Here is a 21,773-nt window from a genome sequence, read left to right on the forward strand (position 1 = left end):
AAGGAAGATGCCCAGGCCACCCTGGAACTATCTGAGCTGGTTCATGACCCCAGGAGAACAATTGGCAGAAGGACTTGGTTGCAAAGGGGCAATGGAAGCAAGAAATGTAGAGAAAGCATGAGAGGATGGAAGCTCCCATTTCAGGAGAAATAGGCAGTGGACCAGTGCATGAAGGATGTGGGGAACCCCAGGGTTCATAGCCATTGAAATGCCACACCAGTGCTGTGTTCTGTCTTGGTTTCAGTGTTTCCTATGAATATGGGAGTCCTCTGTCTCACAGCTGAGCCACCCACCTGTCCCTTTTGTCTCAAGCTCTACACAGTCGGTCTTCTCCTCCCGGCCCCACTCTAGGCACAGCCTGGCTTATCCATGGAGCCCCAGAGGATCTCCACTCTCCTTCAGAAGATAGAAGATGAAGCTTCTTTGACATCAGAAAACAGTTCCTTTTGTATAGGACAAGTACTTTCTTAGGTCCCACATTGTGTGTTGCAGAGAATTTAAAGCTTTTTGGTGGTTTTTAGTCTTTCCTTCTTTCATCATGCTGAGTCAAGCCTCTAAAAGGTCAATTTCTGGGCTTAGTAAAACACAGCAAAATTTTCATTATATATGTACCTGTACAAAATTCTAAGGAGATTGGCCACAAGGTCTTCTGTTAAAAAAAAAAAAAGAGCCATTTTTACTCTTTTTATTGTTCACAAATTCTTTCATACAAATTTTGTTTGCCTGAATCCTTTATTGCGATTCGTGTTTCAGTCAGCTAGAGAACTTAACTCAGTTATTTTTCTTCAGAGAAGGTACTGGGTTATATACCTTCGGAGACTTTGAATATCTGAGAATATCCATTTACTGTTGTTTAAATGATTTTTTTTTTACTCAGTTGTACACAATTTGAATAAAAATAGTCTTTTTACTTATACATTTTTATGGCATTTAGAGTTCTAGAAGAGAAGTCTTGTATTCAACTAATTTTGGTTTAGTTTTAATAATTTTCTTTTTCTGCCCAAGTTTATATAGGTTATTTCCACTATTGTTGAACTTTATTACTATCTCCATGCTATGTCTGTCTCTAGGGAAATTTTCATATGCTCTTTTTATAGGTTTGATACATTTTTACATTTTCCTTTCTTTTGTTCCTTGCATAATCTCTTTCTGGTTGTATGTTTTGGTTCTCTTACATCTGTCCTCCAAATTTCTTATTTTTTTTTTTTAAATTTTTAACCTTTAAAATCATTTCATCACTTTTTTCCTGAGTTCTAGAATACTACCTGCTACATCACCACTTCTGCTTTACACTGCCTCCACTATATATTTTTTTAGCTTAATAATCATGCTTTTCATCAAAAGCTATCCTTGTGGTCATGCATTATTCCTTTTAATTATAAACACAGTCTATCCTAAATCTCAGTGGAAATAGAAAATAAGGGAGTCAGATGTAGTGGTTCATGCTTGCAATCCTCGCAGTCTGGGAGGCTGGAGGTGAAAGGACTGGTTGAGCTCAGGAGTTTGAGACCAGCCTGAGCAAGAGCAAGACCTTGTCTCTATTAAAAAAAAGAAAAAAAGAAGAAAGGAAAACAAGCTTGATTTTACATTGTTTTACAATGGTAACAGGTGCCTATAATTCCAGCTACTCAGAAGGCTGAGGCAGAAGGATCACTTGAACCCTGAAGTGTGAGGTTGCTGTGAGCTAGGCTTATGTTATGGCACTCTAGCCTGAGCAAGAGAGTGAGATTCTGTCTCAAAAAAAAAAAAAAAGACTTATGCTTTAGAATTTTGTGCATGTTAGTTGGAAGGGGGTGTGTAAGTTCATATTAAGTTTATATGCTAACATGGTGGTAACTGATACATTTCTTCTGAAAAACATCATGCTGACTATGCACTCCCCTTCCTACCTACCCTAGACCCTCCTGTTACATCATCATTCTGGAAGCCACCATTCAGCAAGGCAACATAGATACTAAAGGGCTGTTTTTCTTAGAGGGAGTGAAAAAAAAGTCAGCCTGAACTCTGGTCTCATGACAAGTGTTTTTATTACTACTCATCAGATGAAAGACTATATGCCTACACATTGTTAATATTCATCCAGATATATATTGGGGGAAAAGAACTCTTCAATTTCTCAAGCACTCTTTTCATCATTTGAGCTGGTATCCGAGCAATAAAAGCCCATCACCTTACAGCTCCTAAATTACTATTGTTATTCTTTGATTACTCTTTGATTTTACTTTTCTTTGGGTTGCCTTCTTAAGTAATTTATTATGTGTCATTAGCAGCAATGTGCACAATGAGTTTGGGTCTGACACAACAACTTTGAAATTATTTTTTGTGTCTCATAGTTACTTTAGGGTGTAACTCAAACTTAGTATATGCCAGCATGGCAAGTGGCTGCAACTCAATTCTTCCTACTGAGAGTCAGAAGGCCGGCATGCATTACTAATCTATTATATTGCATATTAAACAAAATCAAAGTTTGTCCAGTTTCTCCCATAAAAGCCTAAGTCCTTTTGTAATCACAATATAATATTTGTCCACTCCCTTTTCTGTAATTCAATATGTCTCATATGGCCAAGAAGCTCTACATGGATGAGAAGAATCTCTCCTTCCCCCCATGGAGAGAGGGAAGAGGCTTGGTATTAGAGAATTAGAATGAGTTTGGTAGGAGATCAGACCTTGGATCCAGTCCTGGCCCCATAATTTACTACTAAGTTATGCTCTGAGCATCATAGTTTCTCATTTGTTAAAAAAATAAAAATGCTAATAACATGTTCAGCCAGCTGAATTTGCCAATATTTAACCTCTGCCTTAGATGTTTTCCTTTTTTCCTGACTATTCTAAATCAGAACAGAAAAACAAGTGCCTTTTGACCACTAAGGCTGTAAGTAGCTGGTCATGTTGATCTATACCCAAACCAAGCTTTGTTGTTTTGAGGTCTAGTATTAGCCTCCGTGGGCCCTCTTTATTCTGAACAGGAAGACTCTCATGGGGTTATTGTAAGGAATAAAGTAGATAATATATTAGCAGTGGTTTTTATGTATTTCATTAAAGATAGTTACAGCTATAGGGATCATAAAATCTACCTGAGAATTACTTGAACTATAGGTTATTTGTTATTTACTCCAGAATTTTTCTTATACCTGTTCCTAGGTTTGACCATACAGTTTCATCAAGGCCCCAGGCTTGTCTTTAACCATTTATTCTACTGTTCCTAGAATATGGTTGACAGTTGCAAGATTGCATGCTGAATTGTTGCCTCATGGTTTGAAGATGACTATCTGTGTTCCAAGCATTATGTCCTTACCCAGCTATATTCAAAGACCAGAAGTGAAGAAAGTGGTGTGGAACAGGGATTGCCTTTTTTGAGAGGAGAAATCTCCAGAGGACTCTTCCTAAATATTTTCCTCTATATCTCTAAGACCATAACCATTTATACCTCTAGACCAGGGGTTCTCAACCTTCCTAATGCACCAAATTATTTAGCAACAAAAATAATTTAGAATTCTTTAGCAACAAAAATTTTATGGTTAGGGGTCAGCACAACATGAGGAACTGTATTAAAGGGTCATGGCATTAGGAAGGTTGAGGGAGACTAAGAAAAATGTGTATAGCTGACTCTCCTTATCCACAGGTTTTACATCTGTGGATTCAACCAACCATATATGAAAAATATTTTCTGAAAGTTACAATACAACAATAAAAACAGTATAATATATCAACTATTTACAATGTAACTACATTATGTATTAAGGTAATCTAGACATGATTTAAAGTGGACAGAAGGATGTGCATAGGTTATGTGTAATTACTATGCCATTTTATCTAAGGGTCTTGACCATCTGTAGATTTTGGTATCTGCAGAGCTCTGGAACCAGTACCCTGCAGATATGGAGTAATGACTTCATCTGACTTTCTCAGCTTTTGTATTGAGAGGTGGTCAAGGGAGAAGGAGTGGAAATACCTGCTGAATCCTCTATGAACGGGTCCACCATAGCATGTGATAATGTTCTCACCTTTATCTTTCTATCCCACCTGAATGTATTAGCCCTCTTTCTTACATAGTAGATCAAATCTTATTTCTATAAGTTAAACAACTTGTTTCCTTGTTAAATGTTAACTGATGATGGTAAACACAAATATGATCAGATTTTCCTTCCATGTCTATGATGTCTTGCATTTGTATAACCATTTTATATATCCATTACCTCAAATTAAATTATCTTCATACTAGTGCTTACTAAAAACTTCAAAATTTTGGTCTGCCTTTATATGTGAGAAATAGGAAGATTAAAATTATGATCATATAGCTCATCAGTAGAAAGCTGGGAACTTTGATTCCTTGACCTAAATTGATTTTAATAATGCCTTTCATGTTGTCTGCAAACCTTATGATGAAATAGGAAAATAAACAGAAAGGTTTTCTTCTTCCTTTTTTTATTAAGGTAAACTTTTAGTACCTTCTCTAATGCAAAGAAATTAATAAAGCTCCACATCGAGTAAGAAATTCTAGTGTAGTGTTTTGGAAAACAGTAGTATCTTATAAAATATACTTATGTAGCATCCTACAAAATACTTACTATGAGTATTGATGTAATCAATTGAGTACAAATTCCTAAACTGCAAACTGAGTCTAACAGCACAGTAAAAGAATTACACATTATGGTCAAGTGAGGTTTATTCCAGCAATTCAAGGATGGTTCAATTTTAGGAACTCCATCAACATGTACAAAAATAATCCTGTGATCATATCCTTAGTCTTCCAGAAAGACAATTGAGAAAATTTAACAAACCATCCTAATATAAAGGATTTAATAGGAACAGATGTGTGCTTCCTTAATTTGATAAAATATGCATAGATTTTAATTTACTTAATGTTGAAATCATATCCCCTTTTCATTAAGCTCAAGAAGACAAGGATACCAATTACCTTCATTCTATTTAATATTGTGCTAAATTTATTGCCCAGTATAATCAGAGAAGAGAACATAGATAGAAACTTGAAAATTAGAAGAGTTAAAAGCTATCTCTGTCAATTATAAGGATATAATATACCTGGAAAACACAAAAGATCTAAAAATAAAACTAATTTAAACACTAAGAGAATGCAATTATGTGGTCACATATGAAATTAACATGAAAAATCGATAGTCTTCAAATATACAAATGATAACATGCTAGAAATTATAACAGATAATGGGAGAGACATTCTCTTTTTTTTACAAATGGCAAAAAGAAAAGATAAACTATGAATAAATTTAAAGGAAATGTGAAAAATCTGTATAGGCAATTTTTTTTTTTGGTTTTTTTGCAATTTTTTGGCTGGGGCTGGGTTTCAAACCACCACCTCTGGTATATGGGGCTGGTGCCCTACTCCTTTGAGCCACAGGCACCACCCATGTATAGGCAAAATTTTAAACATTCCTGAGACATTTACAAAAAGACATGAAATGAGATTTGAAAAGAAAGAACAGATTTGGGGGGGAGGTAACAATAGGATAACTCAATATCATTAGATATTAATTCTTCCTATGTTAATATGTAAATTTAGTTCAATCCTGGTAAAAATGCCAAAAACATTTTTTTTTTTTTTTTTTTGCTAAGTAGTTGTTTCTAAATTTCAAAGGAAATAGCTAGGAAAACTCTAGAAAAAGAAACACTGGGAGGACCAGTAAATTTGACCAGATATTGAAACACTATTAAGTCTCCGTAATTACATCAGTGTGATACTTGTGTATGAATAGGGAATTCAAAAAATTCAAGGGACTAAAATACCCCTTAAATAGATCCCCATACATCTGGAAATTAGGTATGTGATAAATGTGCCATCTCAAATCACTGGTGAAAGAAGGATTTTTTTTTTTCCTATAATGAGAAGTAGTCTTGCTGTTTTCCAAGGATGGTCTCTGGTTCAACCAATTCTCCTACCACAGCCTCCCAATTATCTGAGATTATAAAGGTGAATGCTGCGGCACCGCCTGTGGGTCAAAGGAGTAGGGCGCCGGCCCCATGTGCCAGAGGTGGTGGGTTCAAACCCAGCCCCAGCCAAAAACCTCAAAAACAAACAAACAAAACAAACAAATAAAGACGAATGCCACTGGGCACTGCAACGTGTACTTTGTAATTGATGGTTTCATATCAACTGGGAAAAGATAAAGTTGAATCCATATCTCACACTCATGCATAAAAATAAACTCCAACTAGGTTAAAGATTTAAATGTAAACAAAATAAAACCACATTAGGATATTAAAAAACGTAGGTACATTCCTTTATAACATGAGAGTAGGAAAAATTTTTCTAAGGATGACAAATTCCAGAAACAATAAAAGAAATTTGACTTTTAAAAAAGTGTAAAATTTTTAAAAATGTAAAATGCTTTGCACTGTAGGAAAAAATTAATTTCAATAAATAGCAGAGAAAAACTATCTTTAGCTTTTATCAGCTACAAAAGGCTAAGTAATTAATGAGTTGTATAGAATTGGGAAGGAAAAACAAAAATCTGATGTGCAGATAAATGACAGTCAGTTCACAGAAGAATACAGTTAGATGGTGCTTAAATATATGAAAATTTGCTCAGCCAACTATACTGAGTGAAGGCAAATTAAAACTATATCACTCTTTGGAAAAGTAATAACTGGATGAGGGGAGGAATGTGAAGGGGTCTACCAGATTGTTCATTTTGTAAAATTTCTCAAGCTTTACACTTTAGGTTTATGCAATCTATTACATGGACATTATAAAGAAAAAAAAGTTCTTTAAACAACCCAATAGTTAGATACCATGTCTTACTTAGAAAACAACCACAAGTTCAAGTTGGATAACATGCTCTGTTGGCAAGACTATTTAAAAAAGGGGGCACTGTCGTGTATTGCTATGTGAGTGCAAAATAGTATAAGGTTAAGGAGAGAAATCTGGTAATATTTAACAAAATCACAAAAGCTTTTACTTTTTGATCTAATACTTGCAATTCCACATCTAGTAACTTACCTTAAATATGTATATCCAAAATAACACAAGCACAGGATTACTCACTATGGTATTTTTCTTAATACAAAAGGAATGGAAACAACCCACTGTTTATCAGCAGAGTAGATGAATAAACGATAGCATTTACATACTAAACTATTATGTAGCCATAAAAAAGAATAACAACAATTTCTATGTATTAATGGAGAGTGGAGAAAGCAAAGTATAGAAAAGTGTGTAGTGCATGCTACCTTTCCCTAAAGAAGAGGGGGAAATAGAATTTATGTATGTGTTTGCTTATTTTTGTCAAAAGACATGAATGAAAAATAAAATTGAAGCAGGTGAAAAGTGTTACTGGAGGACCACAAGGAATGGGGAGAGGAGACAGGTATGGAAGGGAGACTTCCTTCAGTGTGCCCTTTTATATAATTTTAAATTTTGAAACATAAACATTTTTATATATTTGAATAGTAAAATTAAATCCACTTTACTGTAGGAGCTGCTAAACTGTTGGGGGTGTGGACTTCTCCTCTCCCCACCATGGCTTATGCTGCAACACTGATAACTGGTGTGCTCTGAAAAGGGGGAATCACCTGCCAAAAATGTCACTTTTCCTGCTGTATTCAGGACTCCCATTTAATAAGATATTATGAACTTTGATCACATCAACTTGTGCAAAAACAACAGATGGCCCTATGCTGTCAGTAAATCAGCAGGTTGTCAGATTAGTCTGAGTTTTAGAGTACTGGCAGAGCTGTGGTGTGAATTCCCTGAGCTGGCTGGCCAGCCAGAAATTTGTGTCCCGGAGGCTACATGTTTGTACCAACTAAAACCCCAGCACTATTGGCACCACAGAGTCAACACAACCCAAAAGCTTTGTTTAATCTTCTCTGCTCTGGCTGCATTGGCCTTTCCAGGGTTGGTCATGCCTATAGGTCATCGTGTTGAGGAAGTTCCTAAGCTTCCTTTGTTGATTGAAGACAAAGTTAAAGCCTACGCAAAGACCAGGGAGGTTGCTTTGCTTCTTAGGAAGCTTAAGGCCTGGAAAGGTCTATGCCTCTCAGTGAAGTAAAGTTAGCAAGGGCATAATGAGAAACCATAATTATGTTCAGCACAGTAGACTGTGCACCATTAAAGGGCCTCAGAAACTCCTGGTTGGCATTTGGGATGTTTCTGCATTTGGACTGAAAGTGCTCTTCAGAAATTAAATGCACTATATGGCACTTGGAGTAAAGTTGTTTCCCTCAGGAGTAATTACAACCTTCTAATGCACAAGGTGATCAATACAGATCTTAACAGAATCATGAAAAGCCCAGAAACTCAGAGCTCATCATGCATCATGCAAGAAGATTCATCCCAGTTCTAAAGAGGAATCCCCTGAAAAATATGAGATTCATGTTGAAGCTAAACCCATACACAAAGACCACATACCAGAACACCATTCTTCACCAGACTAGGAACGACAAACTGTGGGTGGATAAGACAGCTGCAGTGCTAGAGGCCAAATCAGATGAGACAGAAATTGCAGGAAAGAAGCCTATGGTTGGAAAAAAAATAAAGAAGGCTGTTGGTGGTGTTAAGAAGCTTCAGATGCTGGCATGGATGTGGGGAGAGGGGAACACTTATGTACTATTAGTGTGATTGCAAATTAGTAGAGTCTTTTTGAAGTCCTCAAAGAGCTATTTGATCCCACAACCCATTACTAGGTATTTACCCAGAAAATAATTTTACCTTTTGGATATTTGCACTCAAAAGTTTATAGCAGCTCAATTCACAATCACAAAGATGTGGAAATGACCCAAGTGCCCATCAACCCATGAATGGATTAATAAGCTATGGTATATGTATGGAATACTATTCAGCCACAAAATATGGAAATTTTGCACCTTTTTTTTTTGTTTACCTGGATGAAGTTGAAGAATATACTCTTTTGTAAAGCATCATAAGAATGGAAAAGCAAGTATCCAATGTACTCAGTACTAAACTGCAAATAGATCAACAACTAGGTCCACATGAGAGAAAAAAGCACAATTAAATTTGAACAGGCAGTAGGAGGTAGGGGACTCCATTAATTTCCATCTATTGGGTATAATGTAGGGATATATGATGCACCTCCTGAGTGAAGCTCTCAATTGAAACTCAGACTTTGGACTTTACCATACAGATGCAAATCATGTAACCTCACTGTATGTACCCTCATATTAACCAGAAAAAGAGAGAGAGAAAGCGAGAGAGAGAGAGAGAGAGAAGCAGAAGAACCTTTGGTGGCAGATACCAAGAAGCCAGTAGAAATCTACCACTGAGAAAAACAAGTCTGCTGCATAGGCTATTAAATTTGTTTATTCCATAAAGGTGAAATACCTTTTGCCAGTTTATTTTGATTAAGAACCTAATCAAAGAGGCAGTGAGGAAAAAATAATAATAAAATTAAGTTAAAGAGGGAAATTATAAAGTCCCTGAATTGGAACAAACCTACCAATTGATGTATCAATTTGGAACCATAACCACACAGACAGGAGGCTTTTTGCAAGTGAACTTTTAACACAGTGCTGACAATAAATATTAGTGAGATATATTCTAAGGACTAGAAGAGCTGTAATGAAATCTTAAACTTCACCCAACAGTTTTATTATTTATAATAGTTTGGAAGTTTTTATTTCAAATTTATTATAAGATAAAGCAAATAAGTAAATTTGCTAATGTCTTTAGAAAGCATGATTTTTAAGAGAAAAGATATATAAATACAAAATAAAAAATCATGTGAAAAAACCTAAAATGTTAAATTTAAATTGGAAATATCAATGAGAATTAATGATGTTTTAAAAATACAGAAAAGTAGAATCTCTGGTGTTTTCCAGGTATAACCATGATAGTATTTATATACACAGTTATGACTTAATAAAAAAAGAAAAAATGGAAATAAAAATAAAAATAAAAATACAGAAAATCCTTCTAAGCAGTGACATCCCAATAACTATGAACATATCTAGTGCCTTGATGTTGGTTGATGTTTCCCCACTAAGTTTAACCAGCATTCCTTAGAGAAATGGCTGAGTTCAGATCTGGGGCTAGGAAAGTCCAAGGTGAGTCTGGGACATGTTGTGCCACAAAAAGTGAGGAACCACTCAAACATGAATGAGGTTATGCCCAAAGCCATAGCCACTAGCAGGAAAGTATCTGGTCCCAAACTTGGGACAATTGAGCATTTAAAAAATATTGTTAATGGTTTGTCATATGCTAAATAAATAAAAATCCATGAGTCCAAAGTGGCACTCAATAGGTTAAGATAGATAGATAGATATAATTGGTATACCATTGCTATTATTACACCATCTTCCAGTGAAGTCATGGATTTAGGATATGATTTTACGTGAAACCACTAGGTGACAATTATTAGGTAATAGGGTATTTCCAGAATGACAAGGTTATCACTCACAAATTGCTTGCTAATTAAAAAAGGAAACACATTTATAACAGAAACATCTGGTATCCCCACATTACTTGATAATCAAAGTTAGCAGCATGAATAGTGGGAAGCTAAAACACTACCATATCTATCAGTTCTCTCAATTAATGTAAATGGCTTAAATTCTCCTCCAAAGAGGAATAGGTTGGTTGGCTGGACACAAAAACTCAGGCCAGGTATCTATCAGAGACTCATCTTACCTTAAAGGATAAAACAAGACTCAGGGTGAAGGGACAGACATCTAACTACAGGAATGGAAATCAGAAAAAATCAGAGGTTGCAATCTTATTGGAAGATATAACTGGATTTAAACCAACTAAATAAGGAAAGACAAGGATGGGAACTACATATTTGTCAAGGGAAACATTCAACATGAAGAGATTTCAGTAATTAACATTTATGCACCCTACCTGATTGCTCCTCAATTTATAAAACAAACCCCAATTGATCTGAACAACATGTTATCTTCCTGCACTATAACACTGGAGGATTTCAATGCCCCTTTGGTAGGTCTGGATAGATCCTCCAAGAAGAAACTAAACAGGCCAGGTACTCATAACTCAGTGGTTAGGGCACTGGCACATATACTGGGGCTGGTGGATTTGAACCTGTCCCAGGCCTACTAAACAACAATGACAACTACAACAAAAAAATAGCCTGGCATTGTGGCAGACACCTGTAGTCCCAGCTACTTGGAAGGCTGAGGCAAGAGAGTCACTTAAGTTGAAGAGTTTGAGGTTGCTGTGAGTCCACAGCACTCTACCAAGGGTGACACAGTGAGACTGTCTCAAAAAGAAAAGAAAAGAAAAGAAAAGAGAAGAAAGAAAAGAAAAGAAAGAAAGAAAGAAGGAAAGAAACTAAACAAAGAAATATTATACTTAAACTTTATCCTAGAACAAATCAACTTGACAGACATTTACAGAACATTTCATTCTAATAAAACTAGATACACATTCTACTCACAGCCCACAGATCCTCCTTTAAAACTGATCATATCTTAGAACACAAATCTAACTTCAACAAATTTAAAAGAATAGATATTTTTCCTGGTAACTTCCTGGACCATCATGGAATAAAAATTGAACTCAACAGCAACAGAAGTCTTCATTCTCAAACAAACTCATGGAAACCAAATAATCTTAGGTTGAATGATAGTGAGGTCAAATATGAGATTAAGAAGGTAATAATAAGATTTTTGGAACAAAATTATGATGAAGACACAAGCTATCAAAACCTATGGGATACTACTGCAAAGGCAGTCCTTAGAGGGAAATTTATAGCATTAGAAGCCTTCATCAAGAAATCAGAAAGAGAACAAGTCAGTAACCTAGTAGACCATCTTAAGCAACTGGAAAAGGGAGATCAATCCAACTGCAAACCCAGCAAAAGAAAGGAAATAACCAAAATTAGAGCAGAATTAAATGGAATTGAAAACAAAAGAATCATTTGGAAGATCAAAAAGCTCTGTCTTTGAAATGATTAATAAAATTAATAAACCTCTGGCTAGACTAACGAGAAACAAAAAAGTAACATATCTAATAACTTCAACAGAAACAATAAATGGGAAATAACAGATACCACAGAAATTTAAAAAAAAAATCCTCAATGATTACTACAAAAAAACTCTATACTCAGAAATATGAAAATGTAGAGGAAATGGACCAATAACTGGAAACACATCACCTTCCCAGACTCAACCAGAAAGAACTAGAAATTTTGAATCGACCTATATCAAGCACTGAAATAGCATCAACTATACAAAATCTACCCCCCCACCCTAAAAAAAAGCCCAGGACCAGATTGTTTCACATCAGAATTTTACCAAACCTTCAAGAGGAACTAGTACCTATATTGCATAACCTTTTCCAAAACATAGTAAAGGAAGGAATCCTCCCAACACATTCTACGAAGTAAGTATCACCTTGATCCCCAATCCAGGAAAGGACCCAACAAAGAAAGAAAGTTACAGACCAGTATCATTAATGAATATCGATACAAAAATATTCAACATGATACCAGCAAACAGAATTCAGTGACATATCAAAAAAGTTGTACATCATGATCAAGTTGGTTTTATCCCAGGGTTCCAAGGTTCATTCAACACATATAAATCTATAAATATAATACACCATATAAATAAAATCAAAAACAAAGACCATACGATTCTATCAATTGATATAGAAAAGGCCTTTGATAATATCCAGCATCCTTTCATGATTAGAATACTTAGGAAAATAGGCTAGATGGGATATTTCTTAAACTGATAAAGGTCATCTACAGCAAACCCACTACCAATATCATATTGAATGGAGTAAAATTGAAAACATTTCCTCTCAGATCTGGAACTAGACAAGGATGTTTATTGTCACCACTGCTATTCAACATAGTACTGGAAGTCCTAGCCATTGCAATCAGGCAAAAGAAGGATATCTAGGGTATTCAAAAGTGATGGAAGAGGTCAAACTCTCGATTTTCATAAATGACATAATTTTATACCTGGAAAACCCCAGGGACTAAACGATAAAGTTCTTAAAAATGATTAAGGAATATAGCAGTGTCTTGGGATATAAAATCAATACCTTCAAATCAGTAGCTTTTATATATACTAACAATAGTCAAGCTGAAAATATAATAAAAGATTCTGTTCCTTTTACAGTAGTGCCAGAGAAGATGAAAGCTCTCTATAAAGAGATCTATGAAACTCTGAAAAAAGAAATAGCAGAAGATATTAACAAATGGAAAAACATACCATGCTCATTATTGGGAAGAGTAAACATTGTTAAAATGTCCATACTACAACAATCTACAGATTTAATGCAATCCTGAACAAAGCACCAATGTCATACTTTATGGAAATTGAAAAAATAGTACTTCATTTTATATGGAATCAGAAAAAGCCCAAATAGCCAATACAATACTTCAAAATAAAAACAAATCTGGAGTCATCACACTACCAGAATTCAGGTTATACTACAAATCTATAGTCATAAAAACAGCATGGTACTGACAAATAGAGATGTAGATATATGGAATAGAATAGAGAATCTAGAGATGAACCCAGCCGGATGTCATCATTCGATCTTTGGTAAGTCTAACAAAAACATGCATTGGGCAAAAGAATCCCTATTTAATATGTTATGATTCTGACAAAGGTCTGATAAGTAGAATCTACAAAGAACTCAAATTAATCAATAAGAAAAGAACAAACAACCCCATTTCTTTGTGGGTAAGAGACTTGAACCAAAACTTCTCTGAAGATGACAGGCAAATGGACAAGAAACACATTAAAAATGCTCAAAATCTTTAAACATCAGAGAAATGCAAATCAAAACAACTTTGAGACATCACCAGTAAGATTAGCCCACAGTAAGATTAGCTCACATCACAAAGTCCCAAAACTGCAGATATTGATGTGGATGTGGTGTGGATGGGAACATTTTCACACTGCTGGTGGGATTGCAACCAATACAGCCTTTTTTGGAAAAGAGTATGGAGAATTCTCTAGGAACTAAAAGTTGACCTTCCGTTTGATCTCACAATCCCATTACTAGGTATCTATCCAGAAGAACAAAAATCATTTTACAACAAAGACATTTGCAGCAGAATGTTTATTCCAGTCAAATTCATAATTGCCAAGTCATGGAAGCAGCCTAAATGCCCATCAATGCACCCACAAATTAACAAATTTTGGTATATGTATACCATAGAATACTTTGTAGCCATAAAAATATGGTGACTTCACATCTTTTTTGTTTACCTGGATGGAGCTGGAACATATATTCTTAGTATCTCAAGAACGGGAAAAAAATATCCAATATATTCAATTCTATTATGAAACCAATATATAAACATTCCAATGATAAAACACAAATATAGCCTAACAAGACAAAGGAGGGAGGAGGGAAGGGGAGGGTGATGGGGAGGAGGAGGGAAGGCATTTGATGGGCTTTCACCTAAATTGCACAATACAAGGGTATATTTCAAAATAACTAAGCATAAATTATAAATGTCTTACCACAAAAATTAAGTAAGGTGATGGTTATGTTAATCAGTTTGATTTAAGCATTCCACATTGTATATCAAATCATCATTATGTACCCCACAAATGTATACAGTTATGATTTAATCAAAAATTAAATTTAAAAAGATAGGAGTACTGTTCCAGATTTTTAGTAGAGACACAATCAAGTATAATGCCTGAAACTTAATTAGATTATGATTTGAAAAACCAGGTTTAAAATCTATTTTGGAGATCAATTGATTATGCAACAGATTTTAGCTGGCATTAGGGAATAAATTTTAGTTTCCTAGATATAATAATGGTATGGTGCCCATGTTGCAAGAAGTCTTTGTTTTTAAGAAATATTTAGAAAATAGATAAAGCAAATATGGCAAAATGTAAAGAACTGGATTGTCTAGGTGGTAGATATAAAGGTGATCATTGTACTAATTCTTCAAGTCTTATGAATGTATATAATATATTTTATGATAACAAATTAAGAAGAAAGGATCTCATAGGTCTCTATTTCTTGACTTAGAAGACTATAAAGGGCAAATTGTTGAATTTAAAATGCAGTTTAGAGGGAGGTGTCTGTGGCTCAAAGGAGTAGGGCACTGGCTCCATATGCCAGAGGTGGCAGGTTCAAACCCAGCCCTGGCCAAAAACTGCAAAAAAAATAAAATAAAATAAAATAAAAAATAAATAAACTCATATTCATTTAAAAACAAATGCAGCTTAGAAAAGAAATAATATCCACTCATTTTTATAAAATGTGTATAGTACACATACTGAAAAGCCATACGATATCTGTACACCCATGTTCAAAGCTGCATTATTCATAATAGACAAAAGGTGGAAACAATTCAAGTGTCCATCAGTGGAGGAATGGATGAACAAAATGTGGCATATACATATAATGAAATATGATTCAGCCTTAAAGTAAGGAAATTCTGATACAATCTACAACATAGATGAACTTGGAAGACATTATATTAACTAAAATGAACCAGTTACAAATGGACAGATATTATATGATTCCACTTAAATGAGATGCCTAGAGGAATCAAACCCCTAGAGATAGAAAGTAGAGTGGTGGCTGTTAGTGGCTGAGGAGAGGGAGGAAGAGGGAGTTATTGTTTAACATGTATAAAGTTTCAGTTTTGCAAGAGTCCTGTCCTGGAGACCAGACGTACAGCAATACGAATGTTTTTAATACCACTAAACTGTACATTAAAAATGCTTAAGATGGTAAATTTTATGTGATGTAGACTTTATCACAATTAAAAAATAAAAAAATTAAAATCCATATGTGCATAGAGATATACTTAGAAGAACACATGTATAGACACATACAGAGAGTTGTTATTTCTGTAAGTTAGAGTTACTGGGAAATTTTTACTTTCCTTCCCATTTCTTGATTGAACTGTTTTTACATTGAATATGTTATCAGTTTTATAACTTTTAAGAAGAATAAAACTTCTGAAGATTTTCAGTGTTTTAGAAAACACGAGGATGGTAGAGCCTAATATCTAGAAAAATAAATTTTTAGAAAACAACAGAAATTGTCAGTGCAGGCTGAGAACTTTGTTAAAAGTAATAAAAACCCTTTGTCCCCAATGGTGAATGCAAGCAAGCCATGGCCCTCCTCTGCATTGTGGTTGCCTTGGAGAGCTCGTCCTTCTGACCCCTTGGCCTGGCCTGACCAGCCTACCCTGGCTCACAGCTGATTTCCCTTGTGGGAACTCTTGCCTGCCCCTCCCAGGGAACTGTGCTTTGCTTGGTGCCTGGCCAGCAGGAGGGTGAAGTTTGCCTGCTGTTGTTGACCCAGGGCTCATCTTCCCGCTTGTCTTCCACACCGATTCCAGCACTTCACATTCCCTGACTGAACCCCAGGGGTGCAGTGTGTGCCTCCCATCCGCACAGCTTCCTCTATGTCAGAGCCAGGTTTTGATCATGCTTCAAGGATCCAGTTTCTGTTGAAGTTTCTTAATCCTTCGGATCCAAGGTTTATTACCCACACAGTATCCTCACGCTCAGGTTTCAACTCCACCTTGGTGAATTGCTGTGGTTTGACCTTCAGTCACTATCAGTCTTCAGCTCCTGTATCCTGTGTGATGGAGAAACTGACATCCTACCTGTTAATACGTTCATGTAAACAAACAAGCCCTTACAGCATGATTAAAATTTACCTTTCTAAAATTTGTCATGGAATGGTACTCACATTTATATCCACGAGATTATGAAAAATGAATTATAGGTTCTATTTTGCTTCCCATTAAATTATTATTTTCTGTTTTACTCAAGGCACAGTCAACATAACCTCAGTATCAGATAATTCCCACATTCTAAAAAGTATTTTCAGAGTACAGAGAACATCATAAAAGACACTGTTCAGGCCACCCAGAGTTAACAAATGTTAACATTTTGTAATGATTGTTTCAGGTCTAGAATTCTCCTTTTAAAATTAAAATGTACTCCTGTACATTGGCAGAGCTGGCCTCGGGGCACCACGGAAACGGTCAGAGTTCTTTTCCTTTCCTTTCCTGCTGTGCCTTCCCCTGCTGCTGCAGGTGCCTGGCCAGGCAGCTGTGGCCCCTGGTCCCAGAGGGCAGTGGTGTGCCCTTCCCAGAACTGCTGGCTTGGAATGGAGCCCTGGATTCCTCAGCTGTGTCAGAAAGAAGTTCTGGTCATGAGTAGCACACAGCTTTGTGAGCCCAGAAGGGGAAGGCTTGTTAGAATAAAGGAAGCTCATAACTGTGGGAGGTGGGGGGCTCAAAGCAGTGCCTCAAAAAGAAAGGGACCAGCAAGGGAACATCTGCTGGACTCTCAGTTCACTTGAGCTTCCCTCTGCTTCATTCTTTACTCTTTCTCTGTTCACAGGGTAGAAAATAGCTCCCCTCGGCTTCTGAATTTACTAAGACGTGTCCAGCCACATAAAGGGGCTGACCAGTAGACCTTGCTTGCAATTCCTCATGTCTAAGGGAGAGAAACTTGTTGTCTCCCCTCTGGTCCAATAAACCCTGGTGAGGGTGGCGAGGTCATGTGTGACACTCCTATAATCCTGTGAACTTGAGAGGTGAGGCATTAGTGTCAAGAAGGAAGCCCCCGCTTACCTTGTACACAACTGCAGATACTCCAGGGCAGCAGTTTGAGGAGCTCACAACTGGAGTCTCAGCAAAAGCTGGCAATGACATCCCGGCCATTGATGGTGAGAAGGACAATGAAGATGACTTGTTCTGTGGTGGTCCGCGCATGTTAACAGTGTCACAAAACAGGATTTGTGTATGGACAATAATTCCTGTATACATACAAATGAACTATGTTCAAAAGTTGGGTTAATGTTTGTGTATTCCACCAGTGAGTATTTGGGCCCTCCTGTCCCAAGGACTTAACCGGTTGTGAGAAAGCAGGGACAGTCCAGCCCCAGACTCCTTCAACGGGCTAGCATCTTTACATGCATATTGTGAGAAGTTAGCCCCATTTTTGAGTAGCATCGCATAAAATGCACACTTACTTTTCTTAATATATTTACTCCTACTTCTAAAGTTTATGTGTCTGGGTTATTATTTTTTTTACCCCTGTAAGCTACTTCAAATATTTTTTGAAATAAGCAGAATATATCTAAATATATAAAATCAAATCATGTTTCGATTTCCAAACTAGCTCATAGAAACTTAAAGCATTATATTACTACTATTAATACAGTAATGGACATCATAACATTTTCGCCAATACTGGACAAATATATATGACAGTGACCCCATAAGATTATAATGGAGCTGAAACATTTTTATTACCTAGTGATGTTATAGCCCTCATAACATCAGTGCTCAACACATGATGTGTTTGTGGTATAAACAGACCAACTATACTACCAGACATATCAAAGTCTAGCTGCTAGACTAACTAGACAATATGTCTGGTACATTAATACTTGATATGTCTGGTACATTAACACTTGATATGGATGATAAATGACTAAATTACTAGATTATATATATATATATTTTTTTTTTTTAAAAGAGAATCTCACTTTGTCTCCCTCAGTATAGTGCTGTGGCATCACAGCTCACAGCAACCTCTGACTCCTGGGCTTAGGCTATTCTCCTGCCTCAGCCTCCCAAGTAGCTTGGACTATAGGTGCCAGCCACAGCACCCGGCTTTTTGTTGTTGCAGTTTGGCCAGGGCTGGGTTTGAACCCACCACCCTCGGTATATGGGGCTGGTGCCCTACTCACTGAGCCACAGGCACCTCTCAGGATTATACATTTACTATGCCACAGTTTTTATTGTTATTTTAGAGTGTCATCCTTATAATTATAAAAAAAAAAGCAAGTTAACTGTATATAAAACAGCCTCAGCAAGGTCCTTCAGGAGTATTCCAGAAAGCCTTGTTGTTGCCCCTAAACTCTTTGCAGTGGGACATAGGGGTGGACGACAGTGTTTTTAACAATATGTTTAAAAAGTAAAAAATATATTTTAATAGAAAAATCGTATAGGGTAAGTATATAAAGAAAATATTTTTGTGTAGCTGTACAAATGTGCTTGTATTTTAAGCTAAGCATTAGTATAAAAGTGTCAGAAAGTTAAAAAAAATAAAGATTATAAAGTAGAAATGTTACAGAAATCTAAGGTTAATTTATACTGAGGAAAGCTTTTTAAAAATTAATGTAATGTAGCCCAGGTGTGCAGTGTTTATGAAGTCCGCAGTAGTGGGCAGTGAGGTCTGAGGCCTTCAAGTTCACGCCACACTCACTCACTGACTCTCCCAGAGCCACTTCCAGGCCTGCAAGCTCCTCTCGCTTACTTGTAAGTGCCTTTTAAGTAAAGCTCCTATAAGTGCTCTATGCAAGTGTGTCATTTTTTAATATTTCATTCCATGTTTTATTTTCTATGTTTAGATATGTCTGCACACACAAGTGCTTATGCAGCGTTACACTGTGTTACAATTGCATGCAGTGCAGGCTTGTACTCAGGAGCGCTAGGCTATACCTGTGGGCCAGGTGTGTAGTAGGCGGTACCATCTAGGTTTGTGGAAGTGCACTCTAGGACATTCACAGAAGGACAAACGCATTTCTCAGAATGTATCTATACCATTAAATGGCATGATTATATTTTGACCATTACTATCGGAACATTTATAAAGTGAGAATAAGGGGACGTGTGAAAGGCTTGCTCCAGTGAAGGCATCTGTCATTACTAAGCAGCGTAGTGGATGAATGATTGAGAGGAAAAGGTTACTGTTGACTTGGTTAGAAGATCAATAAGGATAACATCCCTATTAGACTGGCAGTGATGCAACACTCACAAAGGTGAGTGTCAACCTTTAGTGTTTGTTTCTGAAATTTCTCCTATTTAATGACAACATGAGTTTGTTTTTATTTTGTTCGTTTGAATTAAAAGAAAAAGCACAACAGTCTCTGTGACTTCTTACAGTACAAGAGTTTATTCTTGTTACAATATTACACTGTATTATTATTACTACACAAGTCATTATAGTACTGTTATCATCATGATTACTGTATGCCCACTGTTCATGAGGAATTTCATTAGGGCCCCGAGTTACATACCAATCCTACCTAAATTCCTTCTCAGACACCCATCTCATCCATAACCTGGGCTGCTGTAGTTATGTATTTAGTGTGTTTCTAAATGTAAATGATTGCCTTGCAAGCAAAATTATTTTTTGCCATTTTTTTCTAATTTAAAAGTAATTTATATCATCGACCTTTAGCCTTTTTACTGGTAAAAAAACATGACAACTATAAATAACATAAAGTTTGGGGTTAGATGAGGAAGCTCATGCTTGTAATCCCAGCACTCTGGGAGGCCGAGGTGGGAGGATCCCTGACGTCAGGAGTTCAAAACCAATCTAAGCAAGAGTGAAACTCTTTCTCTATTAAAAACAGAAAAATTGTCCAGGCATTGTGGCAGGCGCCTATACTCCCAGCTACTGAGGAGGCTGAGGCTGGAGGATTGCTTGAACCCAGGACTTTAAGGTTGCTGTGAGCTAGGCTGACGCTACAGCACTCTGCCTAGGGCAGCAGAGTAAGACTTTGCCTCAATAAAATAAATAAGTTAACATAAAGTCCTAAACTAGTTTCTTTTAACCTGTCTTTCAGATTATTTGAATATATTTTGCTCTATAAGGATGGAGTGATGTTTCAGATTGAACAAGCCACCAAACTGTGTTCAAAGATCACCCTGACGGAACCCTGGGATCCTCTCGATATTCCTCTGAACTCCACCTTTGAAGACCAGTACTCCATCGGGGGGCCCCAGGAGCAGATCACTGTCCAAGAGTGGTCCGACAGAAAGTCAGCTAGATCCTGTAAGGATGAAAAGAAGGATTTGAACATTGTGCCTGGGAAAAAAGTCCATCTATAATAGACTTAGTTGTTAGTTGTTCGGGGAAATTATAAGTTGTTCAAAGCCCCCATTAGGTGGGTATGTTGCCTTGCTAATTATGTGACAATGGGATCTAAGTATTTGAAACACCCTCCCCCATTTTCTAATGCCATCTGGACATTTCTGCTAGTCTGGCTGTTGTAGACTTAGCCTTGTTTTTACTTTGTGATCACCCTAAGGTCGGTGCCTTTTTCTTTTTCTTAAATTTATTTTTATTTCAAATTAACATGAGGGCACAAATGATTATACCATGGAATACTATTCAGCCTTTTGTAAGGTAAACATGAATCAGTGTCTCCTTTTTGTTTCATCTCAATCACTTCCTAAAGTTGTAGAGATCAAATCTCCCATTACTCTGAGTGTCCCACCATCCTCCTTTCCCATGAAGCTGTTCTCAGCTGGGCTGCCAATATGCCCATCCCAGGACTGTGTGACATGCACAGGCATCATGCTGTGCTGCACAGTGTGGTGGTTCCTCAAAAACTTAAAACATAGGATTGCCACGTGGCCCAGCAACCCCACTTCCCCCCATCCCAATAATATACTTTAAAGAATTCAGTGAAGAGACTAAAACAAATATTTTTATGTGTTCACCGAAGCATTATTCACAATAGCCAAAAAGTGGAAATACCCCAAGTGTCTCTCAGCAGACAAACAGATAAATAAAATGCATTATCTATCCAGTGGGTGCCAAAAAATGTATACATATTCTCAGAAAGGAAAAAACGGTATCAAAGTTGTAATACTCAAGTCACATTTGACCACTGCAATTTCAAGAGATACTCAAATAATGACATATATTCATCTTTTGTTATCAGTATATTTCGAGTATTGCAATTTTAATACAATTTTTTCCTTTCTTAATTTGTTTTCTTTTTTTTTTTTTTTTTTGAGACAGAGCCTCAAGCTGTCCCCCTGGGTAGAGTGCTGTGGCTTCACAGCTCA

General features: G+C 36.4%; 1 protein-coding gene across 1 annotated transcript in view; it reads left to right on the plus strand.

Moving 5' to 3' along the window:
* The window catches only part of EPDR1 (ependymin related 1), a 33,371-nt gene that overhangs the window by 10,683 nt on the left and 915 nt on the right, over nucleotides 1-21,773 (plus strand). Inside the window, 1 exon segment of the mRNA XM_012804354.2 lies at nucleotides 20,543-20,751. Coding sequence (XP_012659808.2) covers nucleotides 20,543-20,751 — 209 coding nt within the window.

Source organism: Otolemur garnettii, unplaced genomic scaffold (assembly GCF_000181295.1).
Source record: "Otolemur garnettii isolate 467f Iridium unplaced genomic scaffold, OtoGar3 scaffold00028, whole genome shotgun sequence".
Taxonomy (NCBI): Eukaryota; Metazoa; Chordata; class Mammalia; order Primates; family Galagidae; genus Otolemur; species Otolemur garnettii.